The sequence below is a fragment of the Cydia pomonella genome, chromosome 3 (genome assembly GCF_033807575.1).
Source record: "Cydia pomonella isolate Wapato2018A chromosome 3, ilCydPomo1, whole genome shotgun sequence".
In the NCBI taxonomy this organism is placed as follows: domain Eukaryota; kingdom Metazoa; phylum Arthropoda; class Insecta; order Lepidoptera; family Tortricidae; genus Cydia; species Cydia pomonella.
Window position 1 is genome coordinate 8878848 of NC_084705.1, and position 26237 is coordinate 8905084.

At 38.1% G+C, this 26237-nt stretch overlaps 1 protein-coding gene across 3 annotated transcripts in view; it reads right to left on the reverse strand.

Moving 5' to 3' along the window:
* Nucleotides 1-721: 721 nt before the first annotated feature.
* The window catches only part of LOC133515985 (homeobox protein abdominal-B), a 135004-nt gene continuing 109488 nt past the window's right edge, over nucleotides 722-26237 (reverse strand). For 2 of the 3 annotated variants that reach the window (XM_061848639.1, XM_061848638.1), the window contains 4 exons: nucleotides 24161-24247; nucleotides 14648-14694; nucleotides 8980-9585; nucleotides 722-3065 (listed from right to left, as the gene is read on the reverse strand). In XM_061848639.1, coding sequence (XP_061704623.1) covers nucleotides 2671-3065; nucleotides 8980-9585; nucleotides 14648-14694; nucleotides 24161-24171 — 1059 coding nt within the window. In that variant the 5' untranslated portion in view covers nucleotides 24172-24247 and the 3' untranslated portion in view covers nucleotides 722-2670. Of the gene's footprint in view, nucleotides 3066-8979; nucleotides 9586-14647; nucleotides 14695-24160; nucleotides 24248-26237 lie in introns of those variants that run through there. The other variant, XM_061848640.1, reaches the window with a different exon arrangement.

Here is a 26237-nt window from a genome sequence, read left to right on the forward strand (position 1 = left end):
TAATCACAGCTTCTTAACTACGCTTAGTTGAGTAGATTTTTTTTGCATACCCATATAATAAGTTATGGTAAAATCTATTATTAACAAGTAGTAACGGGTGCATAATCTTACGGTGTCATATATATTATAATCAAATAAGTATAGAGTGACCACTCTAAGTTTGCTTATTTCTCTATGGTATACCTAGATATAATTACAGTACCCAACTCATATCCATAGAATCTGAGTAAGAACTTATCAAGCTGAATACTAAGGTATAATGAGGAAAAAGTTAACACGTCTGCCTGTCAAAAAGGATATTGCCGCTTTTCTAGTATTGCTTTTAAAATTATCAAGCATACATTATTAATAATTATACAGGCAAAATTGTTTAAATAAGTGAAATCTATATATTAAGTATTTCAGTTTTCAGGTAATGTATCTAAAATGCGTCGTAGCGATACTTTTTCGTGATTAGTGCTGTATATTTGTCCTAACCTAACCTTTTTGTTTCAAATCAACACATTACATTTACCACCGATGAAAGTTTTTTTTTACTTTTTTTACTTTAGAAATTCACCGTTGTGAGAATAACTCCAAAGCAGTTAAAGAATATGAAATTATATAGATACTATGCTATTCTTACCTTTTAAAATATTAGTACAGCAACCTTTGACCAATGCAAAATATAACAAAAAAAAACTTAGCAATCAGGGTATCAAGCAAATCAAAAAGAATCCAGGACACGACGAAATATTTAATTTTTTTCTCCTTTCATACATTCTTTCCTAAATTCGTCATAAAACTGTCGAGAGCACATTCATTTTATTTTTAATTATTACATTATACTTAACAAAACCTCACATTTTCTGGCGCGATTAACTACATTAATTTAACTGTACAGTAATATTACGAGACCTTTATTTATTACAAGGTAGGTATATTATACTTTATGTGTCTAATATAGTAGTAGGTAGTAACTACTGAATTCACTGAATGTTCGTATGTTTTAGAGAAGCAAAATGTGAGAAAAGTAATATTTTGTCTGAATAACTTTGTACATGAAATTTAGAACTAGTGTTTATCTTTTGGAGACTCTTATTAAATATTGCTCCTAATATTGAACGCGCAGATAACAGGAACTCTATAATCGTTTATAAAATGCGGTTTATCGATGAAAACTGTCAAAAATACGTTATTAATAGTATAATAGGTGGGTAACTATTGCAAAAACGTACCGAATTGTTGGTGTCAAAGTTTATCAGACAAAATTCAAGCACCTACTTATAAAACATTAAGTTTTGTCTTAATAATTTATACAGGACATGAGCTAAGTTACTTAGTCGTTGTTTCGTTCTATGTGTAGGTATATGCAGGTACAGGTATCGACGAGATGCCTTGCAATAAAAATAGAAATTCGGTCACCTAGACGAGGTCGCCTTTTTGTACAAAAACACCTAATTTATTTTATTCCCTACAAAATTACGACAATACAGATTCATTAGATCAGAGTACTAAGTTTACAATAAAAACATTTATTACATATATAATAATTATACTTGTTTTGTAAAATATGACAAAATGGCGGTATCTAAGAAGTACGATAATATTCTAACACTGGGATGATTCTCTTGTAGATATTTATGTAACTTACAATATTTGGAAATTATTTCGTTATTTATACATAACATACATCTTAACATGAGAGCAAGAGAAGGTTGAAAACATTATTAAATATACGGTTGGTAAGTCACAATAGTGTATAAAATAAATAATAAAATATTTAACTAAAACAAAAATAAAAAGTAATAAGACAGGCTAAAGCGAACAGTACAATTAATCAATAGAGGACAATATTAATGCACTTGCCCATATCACCTAATTTTAATTGATTATAACATCAACTTCAATATTTAAAAGTCATAACAGTAACTTAATGTATAATTCTACTGGAACCGAGTTAAAGCTTTGTCAGAAATCCATAATTTAAATAACAAAATTTACGATTTATGAGATAAGAAATTAAACATTAATAAATATTTGATCATGTTGTGGTCTATCCTTGCCTAAGTACAAAATAAATAGAGGATCGTGACAGTTAGTCGGTAATGCAATAGCTAGCTGCCTGTGGCTGCCGTCTGTGAGGGAGCTGTCCCCTGCGTCAGCCGAGGATTCAACAATTTGGTAACAAACTAAAAAGAACACCCGAACAGCAATACGAATACAACAATAAGCAGTCTCACAAAATATTTATACATAATTTATTTTCAATAAACTATCTAGAAACTATAATTCATCGGTGACGTCTTCAATATTCGTAATTCGTAGTTACTTAAATAATTTCAAATACAATATTAGCGCTACACTAGACATTATTAATATCAGGAATCGTTATCTACTCACGTACTTAGTCTCGTTACAATTATCGAACATAACTCCGTAATTTAATACTATACACAAATCGACAACACATTATGTTACTAGAGAGGAGATTCTCTGGGACCTGGCGCGCCGGCGCCGCCGGTAGCGTCCTCACACCTTCACGGGTACCGCACTGGGTAACGAACATGGACGTAACGGATCTCGGAACCTTAAGTACAAGTCACTTCCACACTGGTCCAATGGAACTACCTGCTTCATTTAACTGGCTATACCGTGGTGAAGGGGGTAAGTCCCAGAGAAGGGCGCGGGTCACTGATGGTGTTTGGCGGGCGGCGCGTGGTGCAGCGCCGAGTGGTGTGGCGCGAGGTGGTGCCCCGTGTGGTGGTTGTGGTTGTTCGCGTTCGAGTTGTTGTTGTTGTTCTGCGCTGCCTGCGCCGCCTGCCTCTGCGAGTTCTTCTTGTTCTTCATCCGCCGGTTCTGGAACCATATCTTGACCTGCCTCTCCGTGAGGTTGAGATTCCGCGCGAGCTCCCACCGTTTCTGTTTCGATACGTAAGCGTTGAAGAGGAACTCTTTCTCTAACTCGAGAGTCTGGAACTTGGAGTAGGGTTTGCGTTTTTTGCGAACCGTCACTTGACCGGTCCAGTCCAATGGGTTCGAGGAGCCGCAGCCGACTCCGACGCCCACCGACATCGACAGGGAACCTGCACACAAATAATACATGTTTCAACACTTGCTCGTACAGCTTCTAGGTACTAACTTATGTAATATCGACATATCTGTGCCGAGGACGTAAATATCTTTTGGCACGATAATCCGCAATAGGGTTCCAGCAAATGGTTCCTAGAACGCGCTACATATTCTAAGACCTAGTATTTTGTTTTCATCGTATTTTGAGCTCTGCAACATAATTACGGTAGAGTGAAATCGCAATCTTAATAATGCGTACGAGTATGTTCGCCAGGAAAATTTTAATCAACTGTGAAGTAGGGCAATTCCAGTGCGAGGCTCGTAGCGGATAGAGAGCCGGTCGCATTTAACTAGCTATTTCCATACTGCGTTCATAGAAACAATAGCTGCCGGCGAAGAGGCGTTAGAAGTTAGATATAGCCGAGTTAATACCAGCGGTCCCTTTGATGAGATCACCGCGGTAATACTGTATGCAACCCGCGACCTTCTCAATACGCCGCGCGTGCAATAGCTGCACTATTTCCTATTGTGCCGAACGGCCGTCCGCAACGTTGCGAAATGGATGCCTCATTGTCTAGCGGAAGAATGCGAAAGACGGATTGTTCTCATAGGTAGTGCACCAGTGAGAAGTGACCTCGGGATTCGTAATAAGTATGCATAACGGGAGGGCATGATACTGGCTCGCCTACTCCTTCAACTCGCGCGGGCTCGTTCGCCTTTGGCGTAACGCGACTCTTAAATGAGCGACTTACATAAAATATTGATAAATGAATGTTTATTTGACATGAGAATTTACTACGACTGACGGATATTTTACGGCATAAACTGTTGTTTGGTTTAGAAAGGAAACCTGCACAGGCAGTTTCATGACGGTTTGATCTAAGAGAAAACTCATTCGTTTATAACCCACACTTATATTTCGTTACAAGCAATAACACTGAATATGTCCCAGTATTTTTATAAATAAAGTTAAGTTATTGCTTAGAATAAAAGGGATTTTTTTGTGACAACGATTAAATTTCGTGACCAAATTCTAATGGGTCATTTCATTGTTACTTATTTATCTTTCTATCCGCATAGAGTAATAAACTGCTAAATAATTCAAGTCTTAGCATTAGTTGTAGGCACCGTGTAGCCCACATAAAACTGCCCTACCGCAACTTTTACAAGTGCGGCGTACCGCTTAGTGGCACATTTTTACAACCAGTGTGCTATTCAAAGTGGCCTTGCTTACAATAATACCGTTTAACTTGAACTGAACCAAATGAGTAACGAGTAATAAACCTAACTAAGCAAATTGGGACAATCAGTGGAGGCAGCGTGTATGGCGCTCTCAAAAACGAATTAATTTAATTCTTTAAATTCATGGTTATGAAACTAACCCATCATCTCCCTCTTATGAAACTAAATTACCTATGTAACACTTTGTAGGAGTATATTTTCAAAGAGATCGCAGTGTTAGTTTATGGTAGCATGGTGTAATAAGCCTGTTTGTAGGGTTCCGTAGCTCTGTCAGCATAAACGGGAGATCGCTTTCTTATCCGTCTGTCAAGACCCTTAATCTCAGGAACGAAACGTCAAACGTCTAATTCAAATTTATGGCGTATACATATTTTGACGCTTGCAAGAGAATCATTTGTCCCTTAGTACAGTTTATCTTTTTGTTGGAGGAATGTTCGATACATTCCCTGCATTAATTATCCACCTTATCAGAAATTGAAATATTTAAAGATAAGGTCGTTTATGGCGTATATTTTGACGCTTACAAGGGAATCATAACTTATAGAGGGGGCTTGTCGTTTCCTAAAATCATGAAATTTGGCAAGAATCAATGCCATGTAGCACAAGTAAAAACAAAAACCGAAAACCGTAAATTTGTAGTTACATCACAATTTTTTTTCTTTTTGCCATTAGCTTATTTGCAGTTGCTAAACTAACCGCGACCTATGTCGATACATAGGGATAACAGTTTCTTAACTGCAAAGCTAAGTTTGTTCTTCAGTACAGTTTATCTTTTTGTTAGAGGAATGTTCGGTGCACTCCGTGCATTCGTTAGCCAACTAATCAGGAATTTGAACTATTTACATAGGTAAGTTTGTACGGAACCCTCGGTGCGCGAGTCAAAATCACACTTGACCGGTTTTTGTGAGAATGATTAAAATAACAAAAAAAAATGTATATGTTATTATACTAAGGAGAAAAAGCTTTTTTACCACATTAGCTCATAATGGATCTCTTTATTCTTCAAAACCGACGATAAAATTGCATGGGATTCATTATTCTCTGCACTCATATCACAAATAATTATTCAACCACTTCCAGCTCTGAGCCTTTCATGTCAGCGGGCGATTGTTTAAGGAGAACATAATGACAAGACGACTTGTCAATTACGAGGGGCCGAGGTAGCGATCAGCGACGGTAGTGGCAGTAAAAGTGCGGCTCGTGGGTCATAAAACTTTACCTACCCGACCGCTGTCCACTCCACCACTCGTCACACCAACTTATTTGTATTACAATGTCATAGAGTTGAATTTACAATGAGCAATTATTATCAGTTTAGTTGGCTATTCTGTACTAAAGAATGGAAATCAATGATTTTACAGTTATAATTGGTATCTAATTGGAATTTTTCACTTTGAAATGAACTGTCCACGACTTGCTAGAGATAACCCTAATAAACTTTTCTTCCTACTAGTAAAAGTTATTAAATTAGAATTTTACTTTGATAGTGTAAATAAATTTTAGTGAAAGTTATCGGGACTGCAATAAACTGTCAATTAGATATCCATACAACGTTCGTTGAAAGAATCCTAGAGCTAGTTGACCTGTAAATATGCCGTTGTTTTGTGTAATTAGAATAATTCGATAATTAATAGCTAAGAAAGATAAAGGTAGGTAAGTTGCTTGAGAGCAATGCCCACTTCGAAACTTCTCAGCAAGAACCAAAGGAGACGAGGAGAGGAGAGGAGGAAGGAGAGGAGAAGGATGAGAAGAAGAAGGAGAGGAGGAGGTTATTCGTAGACCCTAATACAATGTCAATAGAGTTCATTTTTCAATGAACTCATGTTATGGTGACTTATGTAGTAGAATAGTTTGTGCTAGTAGAAGAACTTAAAATTAGGCAAAATATGAAGTGAGTAATGTAAATAATTAACATTAGAACAGGCTAAACAAGTTAAGTAAGTTTTAGTAATGAAATAAACAGTCAGCCGTAAGTCGAGAGTCGTAAGCACGTGCAACTACCGGTGCGATTACTAACGGAGCCATTTCTTAAACCGTTTACTAAGGGTCTCCCCAAACCAGTCGACGCGGAGTCGGCTTTCGCCGAGTGTTTTACACCACACTATTCGCATTTAGCCGATCGACCGTCTCCGCGGTTGGACACCTGCGTTTAGCAGTCTCATCCTCCTTGCGGCCGTAGAGACGCCCGATCGCCTGCGACTTGCTATCGCAACAGTCGTAAAGCGACGGTCGGCTCTCCCGTGCTCCGTCCTGCCGTCGAGACGTCAGACAGCACACGTACAGCCGTTGAGTCCGACGAACAGATGTAGGACAGCGGGTGATCGGCAATCGTAAATCTCATTTTTGGAGACTGGTTGTTAGTAATAACCTGAGTTTGAAATTGAACAGACCTGTAAGATTATTTTCCTTGGTAATTGTTACATATTATATAATAACCTGTGATGATGGATATTTACGTAGACGACGGGCATGGAAAAAAAGGCTTACCAGCATTTTTATCGTAGCCTACTTGTTGGAAGAGCTAGAACAGCAGCAAAAGCGGAGGCGACCGTGGGTTGATTCTTTGTGGCAATATAGATTAAGTGAAGGTGAATTTAATTTACGATATCCTCGGTTGAGACTCGATCCAAAAATGTTTTACGATTATTATGGCCGTCATCGGCTCTGTTCGGCCGTCGTCAGCTATGTTCGGCCGTCGAAGACGCTGATCGGCTTCCGCCAGCTCTGACCGGTCCTTATCGTAGGTACTCGGCCGTGATCGGAGCCGTTCAACTCTTTCCGGCACCGTACGGCGGTATAAGGAGATTTATGAATGCGAACGTGTGCGGTAGGCTGCAAACAGCGTCGTACGAATGCGAACAGCTTTACGGCAAAACGCCGTTTTCCCGTCGAAAGACGTCGTTTCGCGTGGGCCGAGCCGATTTACGACTTATTCGCTCTTATTGCGTTGACATAAAGCTTTTTCCGTACGCGATTTGCCGAAACGGCGTCGACTAGTTTGGGGAGACCCTTAGCCGTAAATTCACAAATCAAAGTCAATGTCAACCTCAGGTGGCCGTAAACATACAATCATAAAGTGACGCGAACACTCGTATAACTTTTTCAACAATTGTTTCCTTTTAATGGGCCATTATATGCGCGTTTTACGCAAAATTATGTCAAGTTACACCTCTGCCGTAACAGTGGTGCGATAAACCCATCTTTATGGTTAGGCAGCGATCGAGTGTGTAGTGAACTACCTCCGTTTATGAATGGAGCCTTTTTATTGCTCTCATAGTACTGACATGGCTCGGCCCGTAATTACTACTACTTGCCGCGATTTCAGAAAGAAACCAGTAATATTGCATGTCTATGAATGTCGTCGCGGTTTTATGATATCGTAAAAGTGATATAGGTCTGTAGGAGACGCAATGAATCAGGCGCATGCACGTCGGCGCATCCGTCCCGCTCGCACCTAGTTTTTATCGTCTCATCAGCGTAATGTGTTTATTGTAGCAATATTTCGTTTATTGCTCTTCAAAGATCGGTTTATTGTCTCGAAGCTCAGGTATCGTGTTTATTTATTAGTTATACATTTTTATTGGCGCTTTATTTTACGTAAACTTTAATTTATTGTCGGTTGTATAGCGCCACCGTTGTAAGTTGCCTATAAAACGGTGCTTACGGTTCGTTTTTAAACATTTGTAGCACGTGTTTCGTTCATTCATCAAATTTATGGTGTGTGGGAAAATGTTTTGATTGGCCGCGCGCTGCGGAGGCTTCGGCAGTTTGTTTAGCTTACCTTTGCTTTATCGGATCTTTATACGACCAGCGATCGATTCACCCGACTATAGGTACTCTTACATCGATCTACGAGACGCGTGAGCGTCGACGCTATCTTTAGAAGCCCCGTGCACCTCGACTCTCCTCACAAGAATTTTAACAACGCCTTTCTATTGAAGCGTCGCCTTTCTATTGAAGCGTCAGGGCTTAGGCCATTATCCCGTAGCTCGGAAACTTTAATATATATATTATATATATATATATAAACTAGAATAGCGATGTTAAGAAAGGTTTGCAATTATTAATGAATAAATTACGCTTTCGAAGAAAATACGTTGCCAGGGATAACTTACGGAAATTACGAACGACATTGGATTTAAATTACAAGAACACGCTATTCAAAAATGAGTTCTGTGGAGCTGACAATAAATGACAATATCCGATGCCGTAAGCAGCTTGCAGAAATTGCAACCGTGAAATTTCTCACACCGGCAGGCGGGCGGAGGCGGCGTTGTGTGCGAGCTCACGCACACATAGCAGGGAGTCGTTGCTGTGTGCGCAACACATCGCCATCTAGCGACGAGTGGCAGTAAGTTACAATCTTACAGTCACGTAGAGTAGATTAATAGTAACAATTTTCATACAAAATTATTTTTGTTTAATTGGTAGTTTTCTTTTCTGTTTTTAGTACTATTTAGTAAAATTTTGTGATTAAAACTAATGACCATAAAGTCCCAGCAATCACGGTTCTCGTAATTTTGTGTCTGTTTATAAATTTCTGTGTTCAACGATAATGTTTTGGGTCTCGACTTTCGAGTTGCCGATAAGTTCAGTTAAGATTACAAACAGCTGTTGCGACAACATTTTGAACACGTGATTTGTGGGGCGGCATAGACATCAGACTTTGATAATGATGATACTGACCTGGTAGGGATCCAGGAGGTGGGTAAGGTGCACTGGATACGGAGTCTGAAGCGTAGTTCCGAAGACCGTACGCATCGTGGGTGAACCCAGAGGCTTCTGACACCGCCGTTCGTCGCTCATCTCCCACGTAGGGCAGGGGCTGGTCTCCACGCGGCGCTCCATATGCGTAATTCCAACAGGGCTGTGAGAAACCTTGATGGCAGCCACCATCGGCGTAGGGCTTGTATTCTCCCCCGCTTCCTGGCCAAAAAGGCAAACCGGATTTACGCTCCCTTTCCACTGGGAGATTGTAGTAGGTAGGGGCTCCGGCACCATATTCGTGGTTGAAAGAGGTGGGTGCGTCAGGCGGGTAGCCCCAGGAGGGCTGCGCGTGCCGGATGACGCCGGGCTCGAGGTCATAGCGCTTAGCGGGGACCTGGAGCGGCTGAGGCGGGTTGGAGCCCACCGAGGCCGGGGAGGCGCTGGAGGCGGATGGCGGCGCAGCAGCCGGCGCGGATGGCGGCGAACCCCCGGGCGGCGACGCGTGCGACTCCTCGTACAGCGTCCCGCCGACGCCGTTCATCATGGTCCACCACGCCGGCCCGGCGGAGTGCCCGGACGCGGGCGCTGGTGACACGGCGGCCGCGTCGCAGGGCACGCCGAGGCCCCCGACATGGTTGTCAGGGTACAGGGTGGCGGCCGGGCAAGCCACGGGGACAGCACACGATACGGCCAGTTCACGCGCGACGCGGGCACATTGCACCGCGCACACACGCGTACACGAGGCGGCACATGAAAATTAAAACGCGATTCCCGATTTAGCTAGCTCTCCGGAAGAAGAAAACCGCAGAAACAGTCCAGGCTGATATCCAGGCAGAAACCGTCGAGACCTGGTTCGATGGTTATTTTTATTTCAAAGTTTTCAAATGCACCAAACAGTCATTGATAAGCTCGTAACGTCGAATTATCATTTATGGTAATGTTTTTGTATTAATTATTTAATTTTATTGTACAGCAGTTCACTTATAGTCCAGTTTTAGTAGTAGGAAGCGATGTATTATTTTCTTGTTATTTATTTAGAGTATCGCGTTACGTTGTTATCGCGAGCGTGTATATCGAGATAGCGGCAGGCGACAACACGGGCAACGCGCGATCTGTGCCGCGATCCGGCGCGGAGTGGCGGCGGCTGTAGCAGTGTGGCGAGTCAACGGCGCGCCGCACACAGCCACAGCCCGCTACTCGCCGGCGCGCGCCATCTGCCGCCGGGCGGCGGAACCTACCCCGCGCGTAGCAAACGCCCGCCCAGCGTGCCCTCATTCTCATACTTTCATGGAACTACATTGTCGTCCCCAAATTTTGTCCAAAGTTCCCAACGACGGTCCTAGAACTAATAACTAACTGAAACCGAAGCGGCGTATTGAGAACGGAGACAGGGAGAGGAGGTATATGTAATTTGCTTACTCTACCTCCCACCTAAGCAGTAAATGGTATAGCATCCCATGCAATACACCCATAAGGATCTTTAGTTTGATACTAGTGTAAGGCTATCACATTTAATCAATTATTTTAAATAATAGATCAAATTAGATACCTAAATAAAGAAACTCTACTTGAATGAACCCAATAATAGCCTCAAGTATCAAAAACTCCAAATGAAGAGCCATTAAACGGAAACGACATAATTTTCAAAGTGACAGACACCCACACAGGAATAAATCGTGGGGCGAAGGGTTGAGGCCCTGAGGAAGCGGAGGCGCGAACGCGTAGTAAAGCGATTAACAGAGGCAAAATAGCCATAAACTGCCGTTTAACCAAACTGCAAGCGTCACTCGACCAGTGTTGCCACCAATAAAAAACGCGAGACTTTATGACGGCAACTCACTCACATTTTATTGTGAATATAAACTTAATTTTATCGTCTGTTAATTTCACCACAAATAATACTAGCCTATTAGATTGAATTATGTAATGTTTTATTGCTTAATGTCAATGACATGGCCAAGTTCTACTGACTTACATTTAGTTTGTGGTTTTTAACCAATTAAATAACTACACAGGTACCTAGTAGTTTAGGTAAACTATCTACTCATTACACAGCAATAATATACCACCAAAACATATCTCTATAATTACATTAGGCGGGTCAAAATTATTTTCGTTGTCTTTTTTTATCTCCAAAAAATATGACAATGTCTAGCTTTTTGCATGAGATGAAATTTATTTTTAAACTTTTCTCATGTAAATTATAATCTACAGCTAAAACATGTTTTTATTAATTTGATAGAAGACACAAATACAAGCGTGACAGAGTGGTCAGAAATAAGACAACGAAAATAATATTTATCTAGGAGAAAATAATTTTATTCTTGTACCTACGTAAAAGCTTAGGTTATGGTAATACCCTTCGCGTAGCACCCTTTTGACTTCGCACCCAGTCAAAGGAAACAATGCGTCGTACAACCAATAATGCAATAACTACAATATTTCACACCTCTACGTGCACTCTATAGACGTGTTGTCTGTTTACACAAGACACGGCAGTTAAATGTATCAAACGGACAAAAGAAGAACATACATAGCATTACACGCTAAGTAATGCTTTTAACAAGGCCACAAATCAAAATTATAATAGAAACCGAATTGTCAAAATATAATACAAAGTGTAACATAGGTTAAAAAGCTAATTTCCCACACTTGTACTATTGAGTGCGCCGTCATAATTATCGGACGACAAAAGGTATGTAAACGATAAATTTGCTACAATTGTGTACGTGTCAACGGAATCAATTCTTAGCTTTACTTAAATAATTCATTCGGGCGCTATTTTGTTTGAAACTTGTATAAATAAGTAACGAAATAATCCAACAATGGGTACATGTAAACGAGGTTAACCGTATTAGTTATGTGATGTTTTAAATCATGCAGTTCTGCCCCTTCAGTCATTACTTAACATTAAATTTATTCGATCTCTTGAATCCCACACCTGAACAAAGATATCCGAACCTGAATAATGCGAGTCGTCTTCATTGCTATGAAAATCGACTTGAGGATATGTAAATTAAGTAAGAAACAGGAGTAGATACCAAAAGAAAATAATATCAATTGATTAATCTGAAATTTAATTCAGGTCACACTTTTTCAGTTAACCGTCCAATCGAAATAATCAATGTTTTTTATGATATAGGAGGCAAACGAGCAGATGGATCACCTGATGGTAAGTGATTACCGCCACTCATGGACACCCACAACATCAGAGCCGGAAGAGGCGATGTATACCTACCTAAATATCGGTAAGTATTTGGATGAGTTTCAAAAACGCAGACATGTACGTACTAAAGCTAAGACTTCACATAATGAAAACAAGAGTATAAGCAACGTTTCAAAATGAAAGCAAAATTATCTCCAACGAAGCAGACGAGATTCAGGCGTGTTGAATGACAGAAACAAACATAGGAACAAGTGTGCGCCTGAGCCCGGCGCGTCTATAAATATTTACTTAAGGAAACTTCAGGCCAATGGTCGGCCATACGAGCGGCGCACCTAAATAAAAGTACGCTTTCTTATCTCAAACATGTGTGCTGTTGCGCAAACAGGATTGGAGCCGTACATCGTATACCTACTCATATATTGGAAAAGTTAATATTATACCAATACGAATTGCTCAAGACTGAGTCAGAAACGCCATTGTGGAAAATAATTTATAACCGGTAACCAAGTAGGCAAGTTGCATATGTATGCATAGCTGTTTGCATTACATGGTAACTAAACGCGAAGAAATATTACAATAAGTAGTTTTTTTTTCCTACAGGAATAACACATCCCATCAAAAACATTTTCATGTTGTGTGTTTCGTCTTGGCAACATTTTGCATGAAAATGTTTTTGATGGGATTTCACTCCTTTTCGGAAGTTGCTTACGACAATTTTCCATCCCCTAATTTAAAGGGTTGGGGGTGATTTACTATAAAAAATCCGGAAATACGTATCTGCGGGCATATTTTATACAATCTGCTTTTTTCATTGATTTCCTATACAAACTTCAACCCCTTTTCTCCCCTAACACCCTTTTTTATCCTTACGGGGTAATTTTGGGGTTGAAAACTATCTACATACCAAATTTCAACTAAATCGGTGTAGTGGTTATTCATTCCCCATACAAAATTCCACCCCCTTACGGACTAAGAATTCAAGTTTTTTGTTTATTGTGTACTAATACTATCCTACGTACCAAATTTCAGCTTCCTAGAACTTTAGGAAGTACCCTAAGGGTTTTGATGATCATCAGTGAGTGAGTGAATCAGTGCCGAAATCGGGTTTTTTTAGATATAAAATCTAAAGTATAAGAATGCAATTGAAATTTTTTATGCTCAATAAGTCCACTATTTATATCCCGAGAGTTTTGTTCATCTGGTATAATCCTAATCCAAGTTATGAAGGTTTAAAAAAACGAAGAAGCGCTTTGAGAAACGGTAGTTAGTGCCCTTGCGTTACGCTATGCTCGTCTTGGCGGGGGCGCGGCAGATTTTTAGTTGATTGTTGAATTTGTTGATTTCCGTCGTCATAATTCATAACAATGTTGTCTTTTCCACTTTTCCTTAAGGCGTCGGTTCATGTTGTTCTGTCACTCTCAATGACCGTAAGTGTGAGCGAGGTGGAATTGCGTGCCCGGGAGCGCGGGTATCATGTTTGTTTAATTTTAATTTTTGTACGTAAAAAAAAAGAAAAGTCATCGATACGTTCCCATCAAACATAATATTGCCGATTTTTAGAAACAATGTTCATATTTCATTGTGTTGCATACTTTGTTACACATTTTTGCAGTGCATTTTAGACCTATGTTCGTGAGCTTTTTCTATTGAGCGAAAGTCGAAAACTCAGGATTCGATTCGATACAGTCCCTCGAGAAAGGTCTCAAGATTGCTTATTAAATTTATAGTAGCCGTATTCAGATATGAAAAGCGGTCGGTACGATTTTTCGAAATCTCCGACTCCGGTCTCTAAACCTGCACCTGCACCTTAATCCTCTCAACATATTTCGTATGTAGGTATGCGAAAATCAATCAGAACAATACTGAGACTGCCGATTTATTGACAAAAAATCGAGAATTTAAGGTAAATATCACCCGTGAATTTCATCTTACAAAGAGAAAGTGGATTAAAGCTCAGACATACCTTGAACTCATAATGCCTCACTTCGTGTGCCTGTATGTCATTGTAATGTCGTGTGTATGTGTATGTCCTTATTCAGAAACCCGTCGGGGACGTTGTGTATGAGGTAGGTGCTGGCTTTCTCTTAACTGGACTTCGGTTGTAAATAATGTCCGCGGGTGCACTCAAATTTGAATATTACCGTTTTGATGCAATTTATAGCTTTGAGGAAAGGGACTTGATATCGCGTAGCGGTTTTATAAAATAACAAATTAAAGTTTTATTATTTAATGAGTAAATTTTAAAGAAAAATCAATGACTGGTCGATGAATATTTCTGTCTATTTTAAAACCAGAGCATAGTGCACTACTTTATGATTCCGGCAGTATTTTAATTAAAGTGTTTTTACCTGGATTGTTTCTGCTATTAAATGTAAAAATTTAGTTTAGTTGTAGTAACATACTAATAGCGTATCTACCTTACATTAAATATGAAATAAATTATTAACGTAAAATTTACTAAGAAAATAATGTAATAATCACCTTGTCGTAAACTGGCTAAAGAAGTCTGCGTAAAAGGGCACGGCAACCTGCAAACAAATTATACATAATAAGTTATTTAAATAGCTCAATGAGCACATAAATTAAAGCTTAATATATAATAGGATAATGCAATACAATGGTATAATTACGGGCGGGTGTGTCCAATCAAAAAGTCCGAGTGGAACGCTTAATTAATATGTTAATTGGTTCGAACTGGGCTTGGAACATGCGGCAGTTTTTATAAATAGATAAAAAAGTATATCTGATAGTTTATTATAATTAGAAAGTCACTAGCGGTTGTTACTTTTGTAAAAAAAAAACAATTAGATGGTAATACCTACCCATTCTACATAATACGCTATACTATACACACTACTACACTACCACAGTACTACTATACTACTATAGTATAGTGTACTATATACACTATACTATATAAGGTCCGACCGAGAACGGTTTTTCTGTCTCGGCCGAGACCGAGACCGAGACCGAGATTCAATGGGATTCTCGGCCGAGACCGAGACCGAGACCGAGAATTTATAAAATAGAAGAAAAACACACGATTTTTGCAATCAAAATGTTTTAATAGTCGAAATTCGACGATTTATCAGAAAAAGTATTATCATCAATTCGTAGCGCTATTAAATAGTATTTTTTGGGTTCCGTGGCCAAAATGGCAAAATCCCTTATAGTTTCGCCATTGCCGTCTGTCTATGTCTGTCCGTATGTCACAACCATTTTACTCGAAAACTATACGATATATTTTATAACGATATATGGAACGAAGGTGTATTATGTAAGTCGAATCTTAGTAAGGCTAAGCTGTAATACATACTTTTGCAGGAAAATTGTTTTGAATTTCTTCTTATTAAAACGAAGTAGGTGCCACGAACATTCGCTCTTTTGCTTGTCTGATTTTTTGTATTGTATGAAGGTACGGAACCCTCCATTATGCGTTGCCCGACACGCAAGTACGGATGTGCACAAAAAGAGGTACAATAGCAATAATCAAAATTAAAAAGTTATATATTGTAACCCAAAAAACGTAATTTTTCAGCGTTATCGTCCGTTAAATTGTGACAATGCTCGTTGTTTAACTGGTCACTTAGTGACTTACTACTAAGCTAAGCCACATTAAATGAAAATCAACCTATGTCTCAACAACCACACCGCGAGTCAAAATTGCATAGAAGCATCCGCAAAGTTAGCATGAGATTAAGTATGTCCAATATTCCACAACAGTAATCCGACACAGGTATTGTTTTGTACTTACTTACTGCTTTACCTTTTCCCGTAAACAAAAATATATTAAGTATCAGAATATCCAGTGTCATCTTACACCCACATCAAGTTAATTTAAGTTACATCTCAATAACAATATACACTCATTTATTATCTCTTCCGCAATAACACAAACACAAAACGAAAAGAACCAAAGAACAAGTCATTACTAGCAACCGAGCCTATCCGATCCCAATACCGTATTTGATAAGTAATTGGCTTAAATGTGGGTACGAAACCAATCAAAATCACAAAAAACGTCACACCAAGCGGGCGATGCAACTAACGACTGGCTTAGAAACGGGCGCTCGTGCGCGGTAAATTCAAATCCACCAATGATAACTTATTGCCTAGTTTCGGTCTCGGCAAGAATCTCGGCCCATTTTGGCCGAGAGCCGAGACCGAGATCTCGGCCCGATTTTTGGCCGAGAATGCCGAGACCGAGACCGAGACCGAGATCTCGGTCGGACCTTAATACTATATACTTGTAATAGGTACATGTGTAGCTCACGGTCAAGTTATGAAAAAGCTAGTAAGGAAAGCTTCAACATATGATGTTAGCAAGTACATAGTTGTAACAAGAGTAACATCGACTCTAAAATAATGAAGCGTCTAACAAGCCCCCGGTTGTCGCTTAAATCATCGGCTGGCGTAAACGCCACCGCCGAACACATAACTCAGTTTATTTTTAAAACAAACCCATACAAGACGCCCATTGACAAACTCTACAGTTTTATTTCCTAGCAGTCTCTATACGTATATAAACTAAATAATCCTTTCTAAGTCATTCGATACGGCGCAAAGTCACGAAGTTTACATAAAATAGGTGATTTGCACCGAATGCCACGGTTTTTTCCTGCCTCTCTTTTGGGGCGCACTACCCTCGAATTATGAAAGCAGAGAAAAAACATGTTTACAGGCTTTTTTTCTGGTAACGTTTGCGGCCGAGATCTGTTGGGGATCATAAATTCTGTTTTGTGTTACGTAACAACATTTTCTTGTTACACCATGATTGATTTTGAATAACAATATGTTATTCATCGCACTGAAATAGTAACGAGACTCGAGAGTTGCGTAACTAGGTTAGTTCTTTCGTGTTTATTTTTGGTCTAAAAAATATAAGTACCAGTTCTTTGCACGAAGCACCCGTATCGTATAGCAAATGGGATCCTCCTTAGAATCGAATAGGAAAATCAGAAGAGGTGAAGGATCGTCCTTAATACACGATGCCAATAGCCGCATAAACGCAAATTTAATAACAACCGATGTTTCACCACTCCACAATTTAAATAATATAAATATATTAAACAAGTTGTTACCTATTTAGATTTCGCCAAGTATATGAGTCCTGTTTGTAATGTAGGTCCTGATTGTCCGATACTTTGTAATGTAAATGTATCCGGAAATTAAGGTGCAAGCGTTTTGTACAACTTTTTATTTCGTAAATAGAGCACCAAAGCGATGGCGGAGGGCACTCGAGCTGACATTTACGACTCAATCCTAACTTCCCAAGCATAGGATGACCGGACTGTTTCCTAATGCCAGTCTAATTAGACACGCTACCCCTCCCCGGCAAAGGCCGTACAATAAGTTTGAGAGGGAAATAAACTTGGGTTGAGAGTTCTGATAGTGTTGGTCGGGCAGTTTTTTCAATAGCCTTAGTGACAGGGCGAGTTTGGAGGCCCATTACAAGCTGTCAAGTCGCGTTATCGGCGTTACAAGTATTCGGTGATACCGGGGCCAACTCCCACGGTTGAGTGAAGCGACGCGGCGGGCATACCCGATACGTACCGATATTTATTTTGAATTGATATTACAAGAGTTCGAATTACGATAAACAACGCAATAAAGTAGTAAATGTCACGTACTTATGCTGAAATAGGAATACACTTTTAAGTTGATGTACAGAGCTAATACAATAAACCTTTGTTTCAAGTAAAAGTAGTTAATTTGAAATTCATGTGAATTTACTGGTATTATATTTTATTTCGCAGTCTTTTTAAGGCAGTAGACTGCAGAGAAAAGTAACCTCCTTCACGTAGAAGTACCTACATCATAGTGGGTACCTAGTATATGTAATGATAATTAGTATACGGTATTGTTTTACTGTTTAATCAATTTTGAAATGAAGTTACGCCTGAAAAACAAATGTATTCTCATCAGTCAAGCAAGGAGTTTACAAGGTGGTATTATTAAAATAGTTCAGATATCATAATTTTTATAAAAATACAAAGTACGCAGATATGTATAGTGCTAAGGTGTAGGTATCTAAATCAAACATCACTCGATACCTATCCATAGTACTGTTTACGTACAACAACATCCCCGGGAGTGGGAGGAGGTCCAAAAGGTTAATGGCGCGAAAACTCACTGGATCATATCCCGGGCTTTACGACGCGGAGTAAACGGCCGATTCATTTGCAATTCTAACTGCGCCTTAACGCGAACTGCGATTGTCCAGCGACGGACTGGGCTTTCTTTATCAATAGGCATTTATCTATCATTTTGTTTTACTTTTAGCAAGAAATAAAACAATTCAAACGGACTATACTACTTGTAATCAATTTAAAAACTATCCCGGGATAGTATCCCGACGTGTCGAACGTTCGTGGTCAACGGATAGACTAAGATACAATACTATTCTCTATCAAAAAAAAAAAAAGTCTAGATAGTTTTACGGTTCGATGTACAGTAAACTACGAAAATATTTTATCTCTGATCATTAGATTGAGACTGACATAGGTACTGAATTATGTTTGTTCTTGAAAAGATAAACCGAGATAAAATAGGATAACCAAGGATTAAAAACAGTAGGAAGAAAATGAAACATTTTAATATGAAACTTTTGCTCGAATATTAGGTACCATATTAAGCTTGAATCTGTTACATACTAGGTATTTACTATTTTCATACTACATACTTATGAAAACTGATACCTGTGTTAGTGCCTTGTATGAAGAAGTCTACAGGCAGCACTCCACCATTTACATTTACTCGTAAACTATTGAATTCAAAGAAATCACAAACATTATAGGTACATATTTTGCAAAATCTCTATGAGAAATTATGTGCAACTGGAAGGCTTGACAATATATTATTATATTAGTTCGTTCGAGCTGAAAACCAGTTATACCTAAGTATTACGTTTTAGTGCTTTTTCTTCCGGCACATTTCCTACGGCCGATACTATTTACGCTTATCATTGACTCGATTGCAGATAAAATCGTGTACATAATACCTACCTGCTATCATATATGGTGTCGTGGTGCCACTGACCGGGGATTATAGCGATAAGCTTGTTTTCTGACGGCGAAATATTCAAATTCAATACAGACGACTTGCCTACTCAACTACTACTTGCTCTTGCTTGCGTCGTTCGGAAACAAAAATATAATACAAACGTTAAATACAATTTCAAAGGTGAATCACATGCATGTAGCCATTGTGTACGTGCTTTTAGCATTATTTAGTCCCTACAGAGATTTCAATTTAGCTAGAAATTGACGAATCTACCTACGCATGACGTTGCACGATTTTACGCCAGCTTGAAAACAACAATAGATTAGAGTGAGCGATCACATATACCAATACGATTTAGATATTATCTTGATACATCAACAATATCTTTAAGAATATCCCCATTGTTTTTCTTCGAAATTAACATAAGCGTTACACATGATTTGCGTAACCCATTATGTGCTATTAATCTGTCATCATACCTATTTTTATAAACGCCTAATATTATGAACATGTTTAAATTTGGCCTTGTGACTGGTATTTCCTTTTTAAGGCATGTCTTGTTTGTTGGCCGTAAATTATAAAAAAAATATCGTTGAGACAGAGTGGAGACGAGCACTAAAATTGATCAAAATATTGTACAATCACCTGCAATAATATGTTACTCTTCGAAGGCCGCAAAAATATGTGACACGCTCTTATGGCTCTACAAATTTAATAAGACCGTGACAGATATTCTCGCGGCTTTCGGTGTGCAACATATTATTGCAGTTAGGTACCAATACGAGTAGTATGGTAATTAGAATAGAAGATAATTAATGTAGATGCACTAACCCAGCTGTAATAATATCTACACGTCGAAACTTGTGATATGCCAGTACCCCTAGTGTAAATTTATTCGATGGCGTAACGTGACGTACGCGTTTGCGTCAAGTCTCATTTTGTATGGGATTTTGAGTTTCCAAATCGTACCGCTTGGCGCACTGTTTTTAAATCCCATACTAAATGAGACTTAACGCAAACGCGTATGTCACGTTTCGCTATCGAATTAATTTACTCTAAGTGTACAGATATACATTGTTGTGTTTTTTATTTAGCATTAGGCAAAGTAAGACTGAAAAGAATTAATAATTTAAAAAAATAACAAAAAACTAAATCTGCGTGCGAACGCCGACATGTATAAAGTAATATTATATATTTCTTATTTAATTTCAAAATTAAATAAAATATTAAGATATTTGTTTTACTTCTACATTTTCAAATCTAAATAAGTACATGGCATTTTGGCTACAACGTCCTTTTTCCCATGGGAAACCATTTTGTCCGGGACAATTGAAGGCTGTGTATTCCGTTTCAGTTCGTCGTTTAGTTCGCCAAAGTAGGCCCTTAAAGCACTGAGTCACGTATTACATGCGAGGTGGTTCGATCGATCAGAGCCCTTTTTACTTAAAGCAACTTTATTGGAATGTTCAAATTTGGTACCCGTTTGTAAATCAAGATTCAATTCTTAACCTTTGAGAAACTAACCAACAGTACCTAAATACTTAATAAAAAAATATAATTAAAGATTGAAAATTGAATACTTTTTTCACCTACGCATCGATAAAAATGTGTTTCTTAGATTTTACTAAAAAAAATCGTTAGGTGACTAGGCTAAGAAACATATTCATCCACTAGGTACTAAGTTAATTTTGCACTGCGTTTTCCCTTTTGTAGTGAAAATACACTGTAAATACGCAATAACAATATGCGATTGTGTATTCTAAATACTAACAATCGTTTGTGAAAGTGAAATTATGAAACTTACTTGTGGAATAAATATAATTTGTTCATTGTTAAGAACTGTCAAGTTAAACTTTACAGGCGGTCATAGGTACATGATTTTCCTAAACAACAAAGTTTCGCATTCGCAGTGTTAACACCCTTCTCAGTTTCTTCAAGCCGATCGATAGGTTGTCTGAAATCGTGTTCGAAATTTGATTGGATTGTTATTCTTCATAATTAGGGTTGTCCCTAATGAGGACTAAGGCGTTTAATTTCGCCGCCAGGCGCTAGTGTAGGTGTCTATCAAAATATCAAATACATAGTATTTTTTGGGCTTACAAGCTTTTATTATCGCGAATTTTCACTCCTCATTCATAATTGTGGTAAATCGTTTTTCTATTTTTGATTATGCATGGTAAACATTAGATATAAATCAATAAATATTAATGTTTAAAAAAATATATGCAAAATTAAACAAGTTTAAAAATCGGCAAATTTAGAAATACTTAAATAATAAATAAACTAGGGTTGTCTAATGTACGAAAATGTTGTCGAAACTTACGTAGCAGAAAGGTCCCAGATTTACATTTAGAGGTCTAAAGCGCTTTCCTCGAGCACCGATCACGTAACTAACTAGCCGTGTATTTCTATTGCTATGGTCAGTGCTGGCGAATTGCGTTCAATGGCCAGTGTAACGTGGACTGCAGATCTTTGCCTATACGCACAGCTCAAATAAAATGGTTACTTGGTTAGTCTGTCTTCGGCTTTTGTTTAACGACGGGAATATCCTTGATCGATAGGTGGCCTGTCATTGTGTATTCGACAGGCCGTGGCACCGCCAAGGACAAGCATTGTCATTCTACGCCCGGAACTGATCGCCCGAGAGATACACGCCTACCTATGCCTAGTTTAGACACGTAGGTACTGTGTGAGTTTGGTGCCCTCGGTACTCGCTATCGATATCGATATAGGTTTCAGCATACATGTGCATGTGTGTAAACGTTGCTAAGTTGCGATTTCTATGACTTTTTTATTTATTTAAACCAACACAATTTTCGTTCATAGTTTTAAAACGAATACGGGCCTTCATCGCGTAAACTAACGTTCCACTACATAAAACTTTCCAACACATACCATCGGATGTCGTGAGTGTTATGTGTAGGCAAAGTGACAACCCTAGCGTACAAGTGAATAATCAAGATCAAGTGCGGGTAGTTCGCAAAACCCGCGCAGCAAGATGTTGATACAATTCCTCGCCAGTCTGCCTGTGACCACCAGCGTAACGTCACGTTCGAAACGTCAGGCCATATAATAAACGTAAGTTTACGCGATTAAGTCCCGTATTCGTTTTAAAACTATGACATTTTTTTGAGTTATTTATATTATGGAGATAATTATTAGGTAGAGGTATATGAGTTTTGTGTGTAGTCCGTACAAGGTATTCAAAATTAATAAACCAAGCTAACTTACTACAGTGTCTACTGAATCAAACTACAGGTACACCCGTTCTTAATACATGTTCATTTTAAGCTGTTAAAATTTAAACCTACCTTTATACGAGTAATATGTCATGACTGTCAGGCTTAATAATAGTTTGCACAAACTTGTTAATATGAATTAATCCTAAAGCAACATTGTAGTAATGCAACGTTTTGTATTAAACAAGATAATTTGCAGGTCAATAAATAAAGATATGGAATTATAAATACGACAGGGCGGTGCCTTTAAAGGTCGGGGAATGCAGGTGTGCCATTCGAAAATGGCGGCCGATGTGGCGATGGAAGTTTTTTCACATTCTACCTGAGTGCAACTAAAAGGGCTTGTTAGTCAAAACTACGCAAATATGAGCTTTGTGCCTTTACATGAGGAAATCGTGTCTTCAGCTGTTTTGACAGAAATCACAACTTTTTGCTAATTTTTATTATGAATACTGACAGGCTGGCACCTTTTTATATATCGTAAACACTAAATAGATACCTAATATTCGCGATAAAGTAATAAACGGGTTCAATGTTAATTGCGCTTGATTATATTAACTTTTTTTTCCCTACACGTATCTATCTAGGTACTTACTTCTTACTATCTTTTCAGAGAGGTAATCAAACATTACCTCGGACTTTTAATTTGACGTACTTAGATAGAGCAGGTTCATCCGTAGATACCAATAAGATAAGTAGTTGCTGCATACTAATATCAAATATATTTATTGACTCTACTATCAAATGTGACAAAAGTCTAATTAACTAGCTACAATAACATAATGAGGTAAGTAGCTACATATAGGCATTTAGAAACAGGTACACCGTACGTCACCTGAAATTTGTTCCGAAGTGAACACGTCTTACGTAGGTTGTTTTAATGTCAAATCTAATAGTAGCTAATATCTTATTAATTGTGTTGTATTGTTAGTCGACGCCATAAACAGTGAAGTCAGTGATTATTTTACTATACCGTTTATAGTCAGATAGGTACCTACATACTCAGATAACGTGCTTATCCTGCTGTTTTGATGGATATCATACATTTAATAATTAAAGACAAATCGGATCTCATATATTTCTTCGATTGCATTTTCAACTTCCTTCTGTTAGAATTAAAGTCGTAGTTTTAAGATAATGCTATATGAGACACGAGATTGCAAAAGTGCAACTGACATCCACAATTTGCCCGGACAAGGGCCTTACTATAAAAATGAAGGTTAGATCAAAAATAGGGATAATCCTTTTTATTCCACATACGACTTACGATCTTATTACATCTCTGGAAAGTATGAAAATCGTCAACAACTTAAGTGGACTAGGGTCGTTTCTCTCTTGAGCTTTCGTGATGTTAATGCGTTCGCGACGGTAATCGCGAATGCACATTGTGCAGTATATGACCGCTTAATATCCTGTTGTCGCGTTGCACGTAAATCTGAACGTGAGAAAATGAAAAATACTGCACATTTTAGATTTTTTTGCGGGCTTTCGAGTAGCTAACCCTAGTCTTCCAAGTTACTTAGATGACCATAATTAACATATTTCTTTATTCGTAACTATGTATAACGTTTCTTTGTTAATAGGTATTTACTACCTTATTAGAGATTTCACCACACTACCCATCTAACCTTAGTATCTTCTATAAATAAAAGAAAGCAAGCTATTTCCACTCGAGACATTTAGGACAGCTAGTAATATTCCAAGCAAATAATAAAGCACTTAATGCTATTATTAATAAAGTCGTAATTCCAACCTTAGTAGCATGTTCTGAGTGGCGTCGCCGCCTCACCTGTGTGTAAGGTCGACCGCGTTAAGCCGCGCCCGAACCTTACCAACGTGCCTGGAACAAAAGATAACATGTATCAAGCGTTTCAATCCGAAATCAACTTATATTGTATGGAAGAAAGTCTATAATTGCTTGAGCAGATTGTCATGACTAAGGAGATATTAGCCCAGAAATGCACAATAGTCTACAAAGGTCAATCATCCGTGCTTGAGCGTTCAGGAGATATTTCTGTTGCGATTCTGTCCCGTACGTACTAATTAGGTTCATAGTGTTTTGATGAAAAGAATGAACGATTTAAAATGTTAGGCTAAGTATATAGTAGTGTATGAATATATATTAGTAGTAGTGTTTTTAGGTTATGAATAAGTTACTAATGTACTTAATATAATATGGAAATTTAATTCTGCAATAAATGATAATTTAATTAATACTTAGCATTATTCAAACACTCGTGTACCTTCTTAATCAGGAAGGTTATATGAGTGCATTTCAACATGAGGTATTTTCAGTAGACAGATGTACATCGCCCACACATCACCTCATCCATCATTATAAGTATACCTAATTAAATAAAAAAATAGGAGGGTATTATTTATTTGTTGGCAAGGTAATGTTAATTACAATAACATTTATTTTCAAAAACGAATTCCGTGTGATTCTTCGATTGGTTAATTCAAGTAGGTAATGTAGGTACCTACCTACACAGTTTCACACAGAAGGTACCTACATTATAAAGAGTGAAACGTATTCATTGGCGCCACCTACACGGGAACCTTAAGTGTGCTCGTAGGTAGTCTATATATGCTTTAAAGTCAAATCGAGTACCTCTTAAATAGGTAAACTTATTGTAATAAAAGCAAAGTACCTAACCATGCAGTTCCATTCCAGTACATTATTCCAAAAAAGAGAAGTCAATTTGTACCGCACTCTGTTAATGTAACTTTATTTTATTTAAAACCGAAACATTGTAAAGAAAACGACAGATTGAAATAAATAACTATATTAATGGTTCCGACTTTCTGAGCCTTTCCTTGTCTTACATTGTATGGTGGTGTCAAATATTCAACAATTGCCTCTATCGCTTAAAGTTTTATGGTTTTTGAAAACGCGAGACAAGGTTTTCGTTGTTGTGTTAAACCGTTACATCAGTGGAACATTACATTTTAATTTAGGTACTCATGTTATTAACTTATTACATAATAATAAGTTAAAACACAGTAAGTTAAGTATACATATACAGTCCACCAATTAGAACCATAGAATCGTATGGAATTAACTATTTGTCAACTTGAAATAGTTATACAGGTTCTGAACCAACTTATATAGTTTTGTATGAAAACAAAAAAAATCTGCATTTATATGTCTAATATTAGCACGGTTTTTTTTTATTTATATACCTACTAATTTCTTAAAAGAAATGTTCATAACATATGTATATGTTTATCTTTTTCAGATCTGTAGGGCTAAGATGGTTCCATTTTTATCGCTTGTCACTATGCCCGTCACTTTCGCACTTACATACTTGTTAGAACGTGACAGGCATGGTGACAAATGATAAAGAGCCGACCATCTTAGCCCTACTGTATTGACAAGTTGCGTCAACACACTAAACTTGTCAACACCTCATACTACATCGAGATGACAACGTAATTTACTTGATTTGTGTTACTACCTATAAAAAATCCGAGGCATCCCAATTGCCGCCTTCCCACGCACGAAAATGGTTCTAAAACATTTTTAGAATCAGTTTTACTTTGAGGATTCTTTTTGAACAGACGTTTCAAGAATGTGTGTTTAGAAATGTAGCCAAATGCATGCATATAATGTTTTGTGGGGGTTCCGTGGATAGAAGGTAATATTGTTCCATTTAAATCAATTTCTCAAGTTTTGAAAATTTCCGTTGGCACATTAATTAGTATTTTCTTTTCTGGGCAGGAATATCAGTTAGTTCCGCTAAATATTGGGACTAGAAAACTAAGCGGACTTCAGCTTTTCTCAAATGCTTATAGAGTGCTGAGGTAGAGGTATGTTAGTACAATCAAAC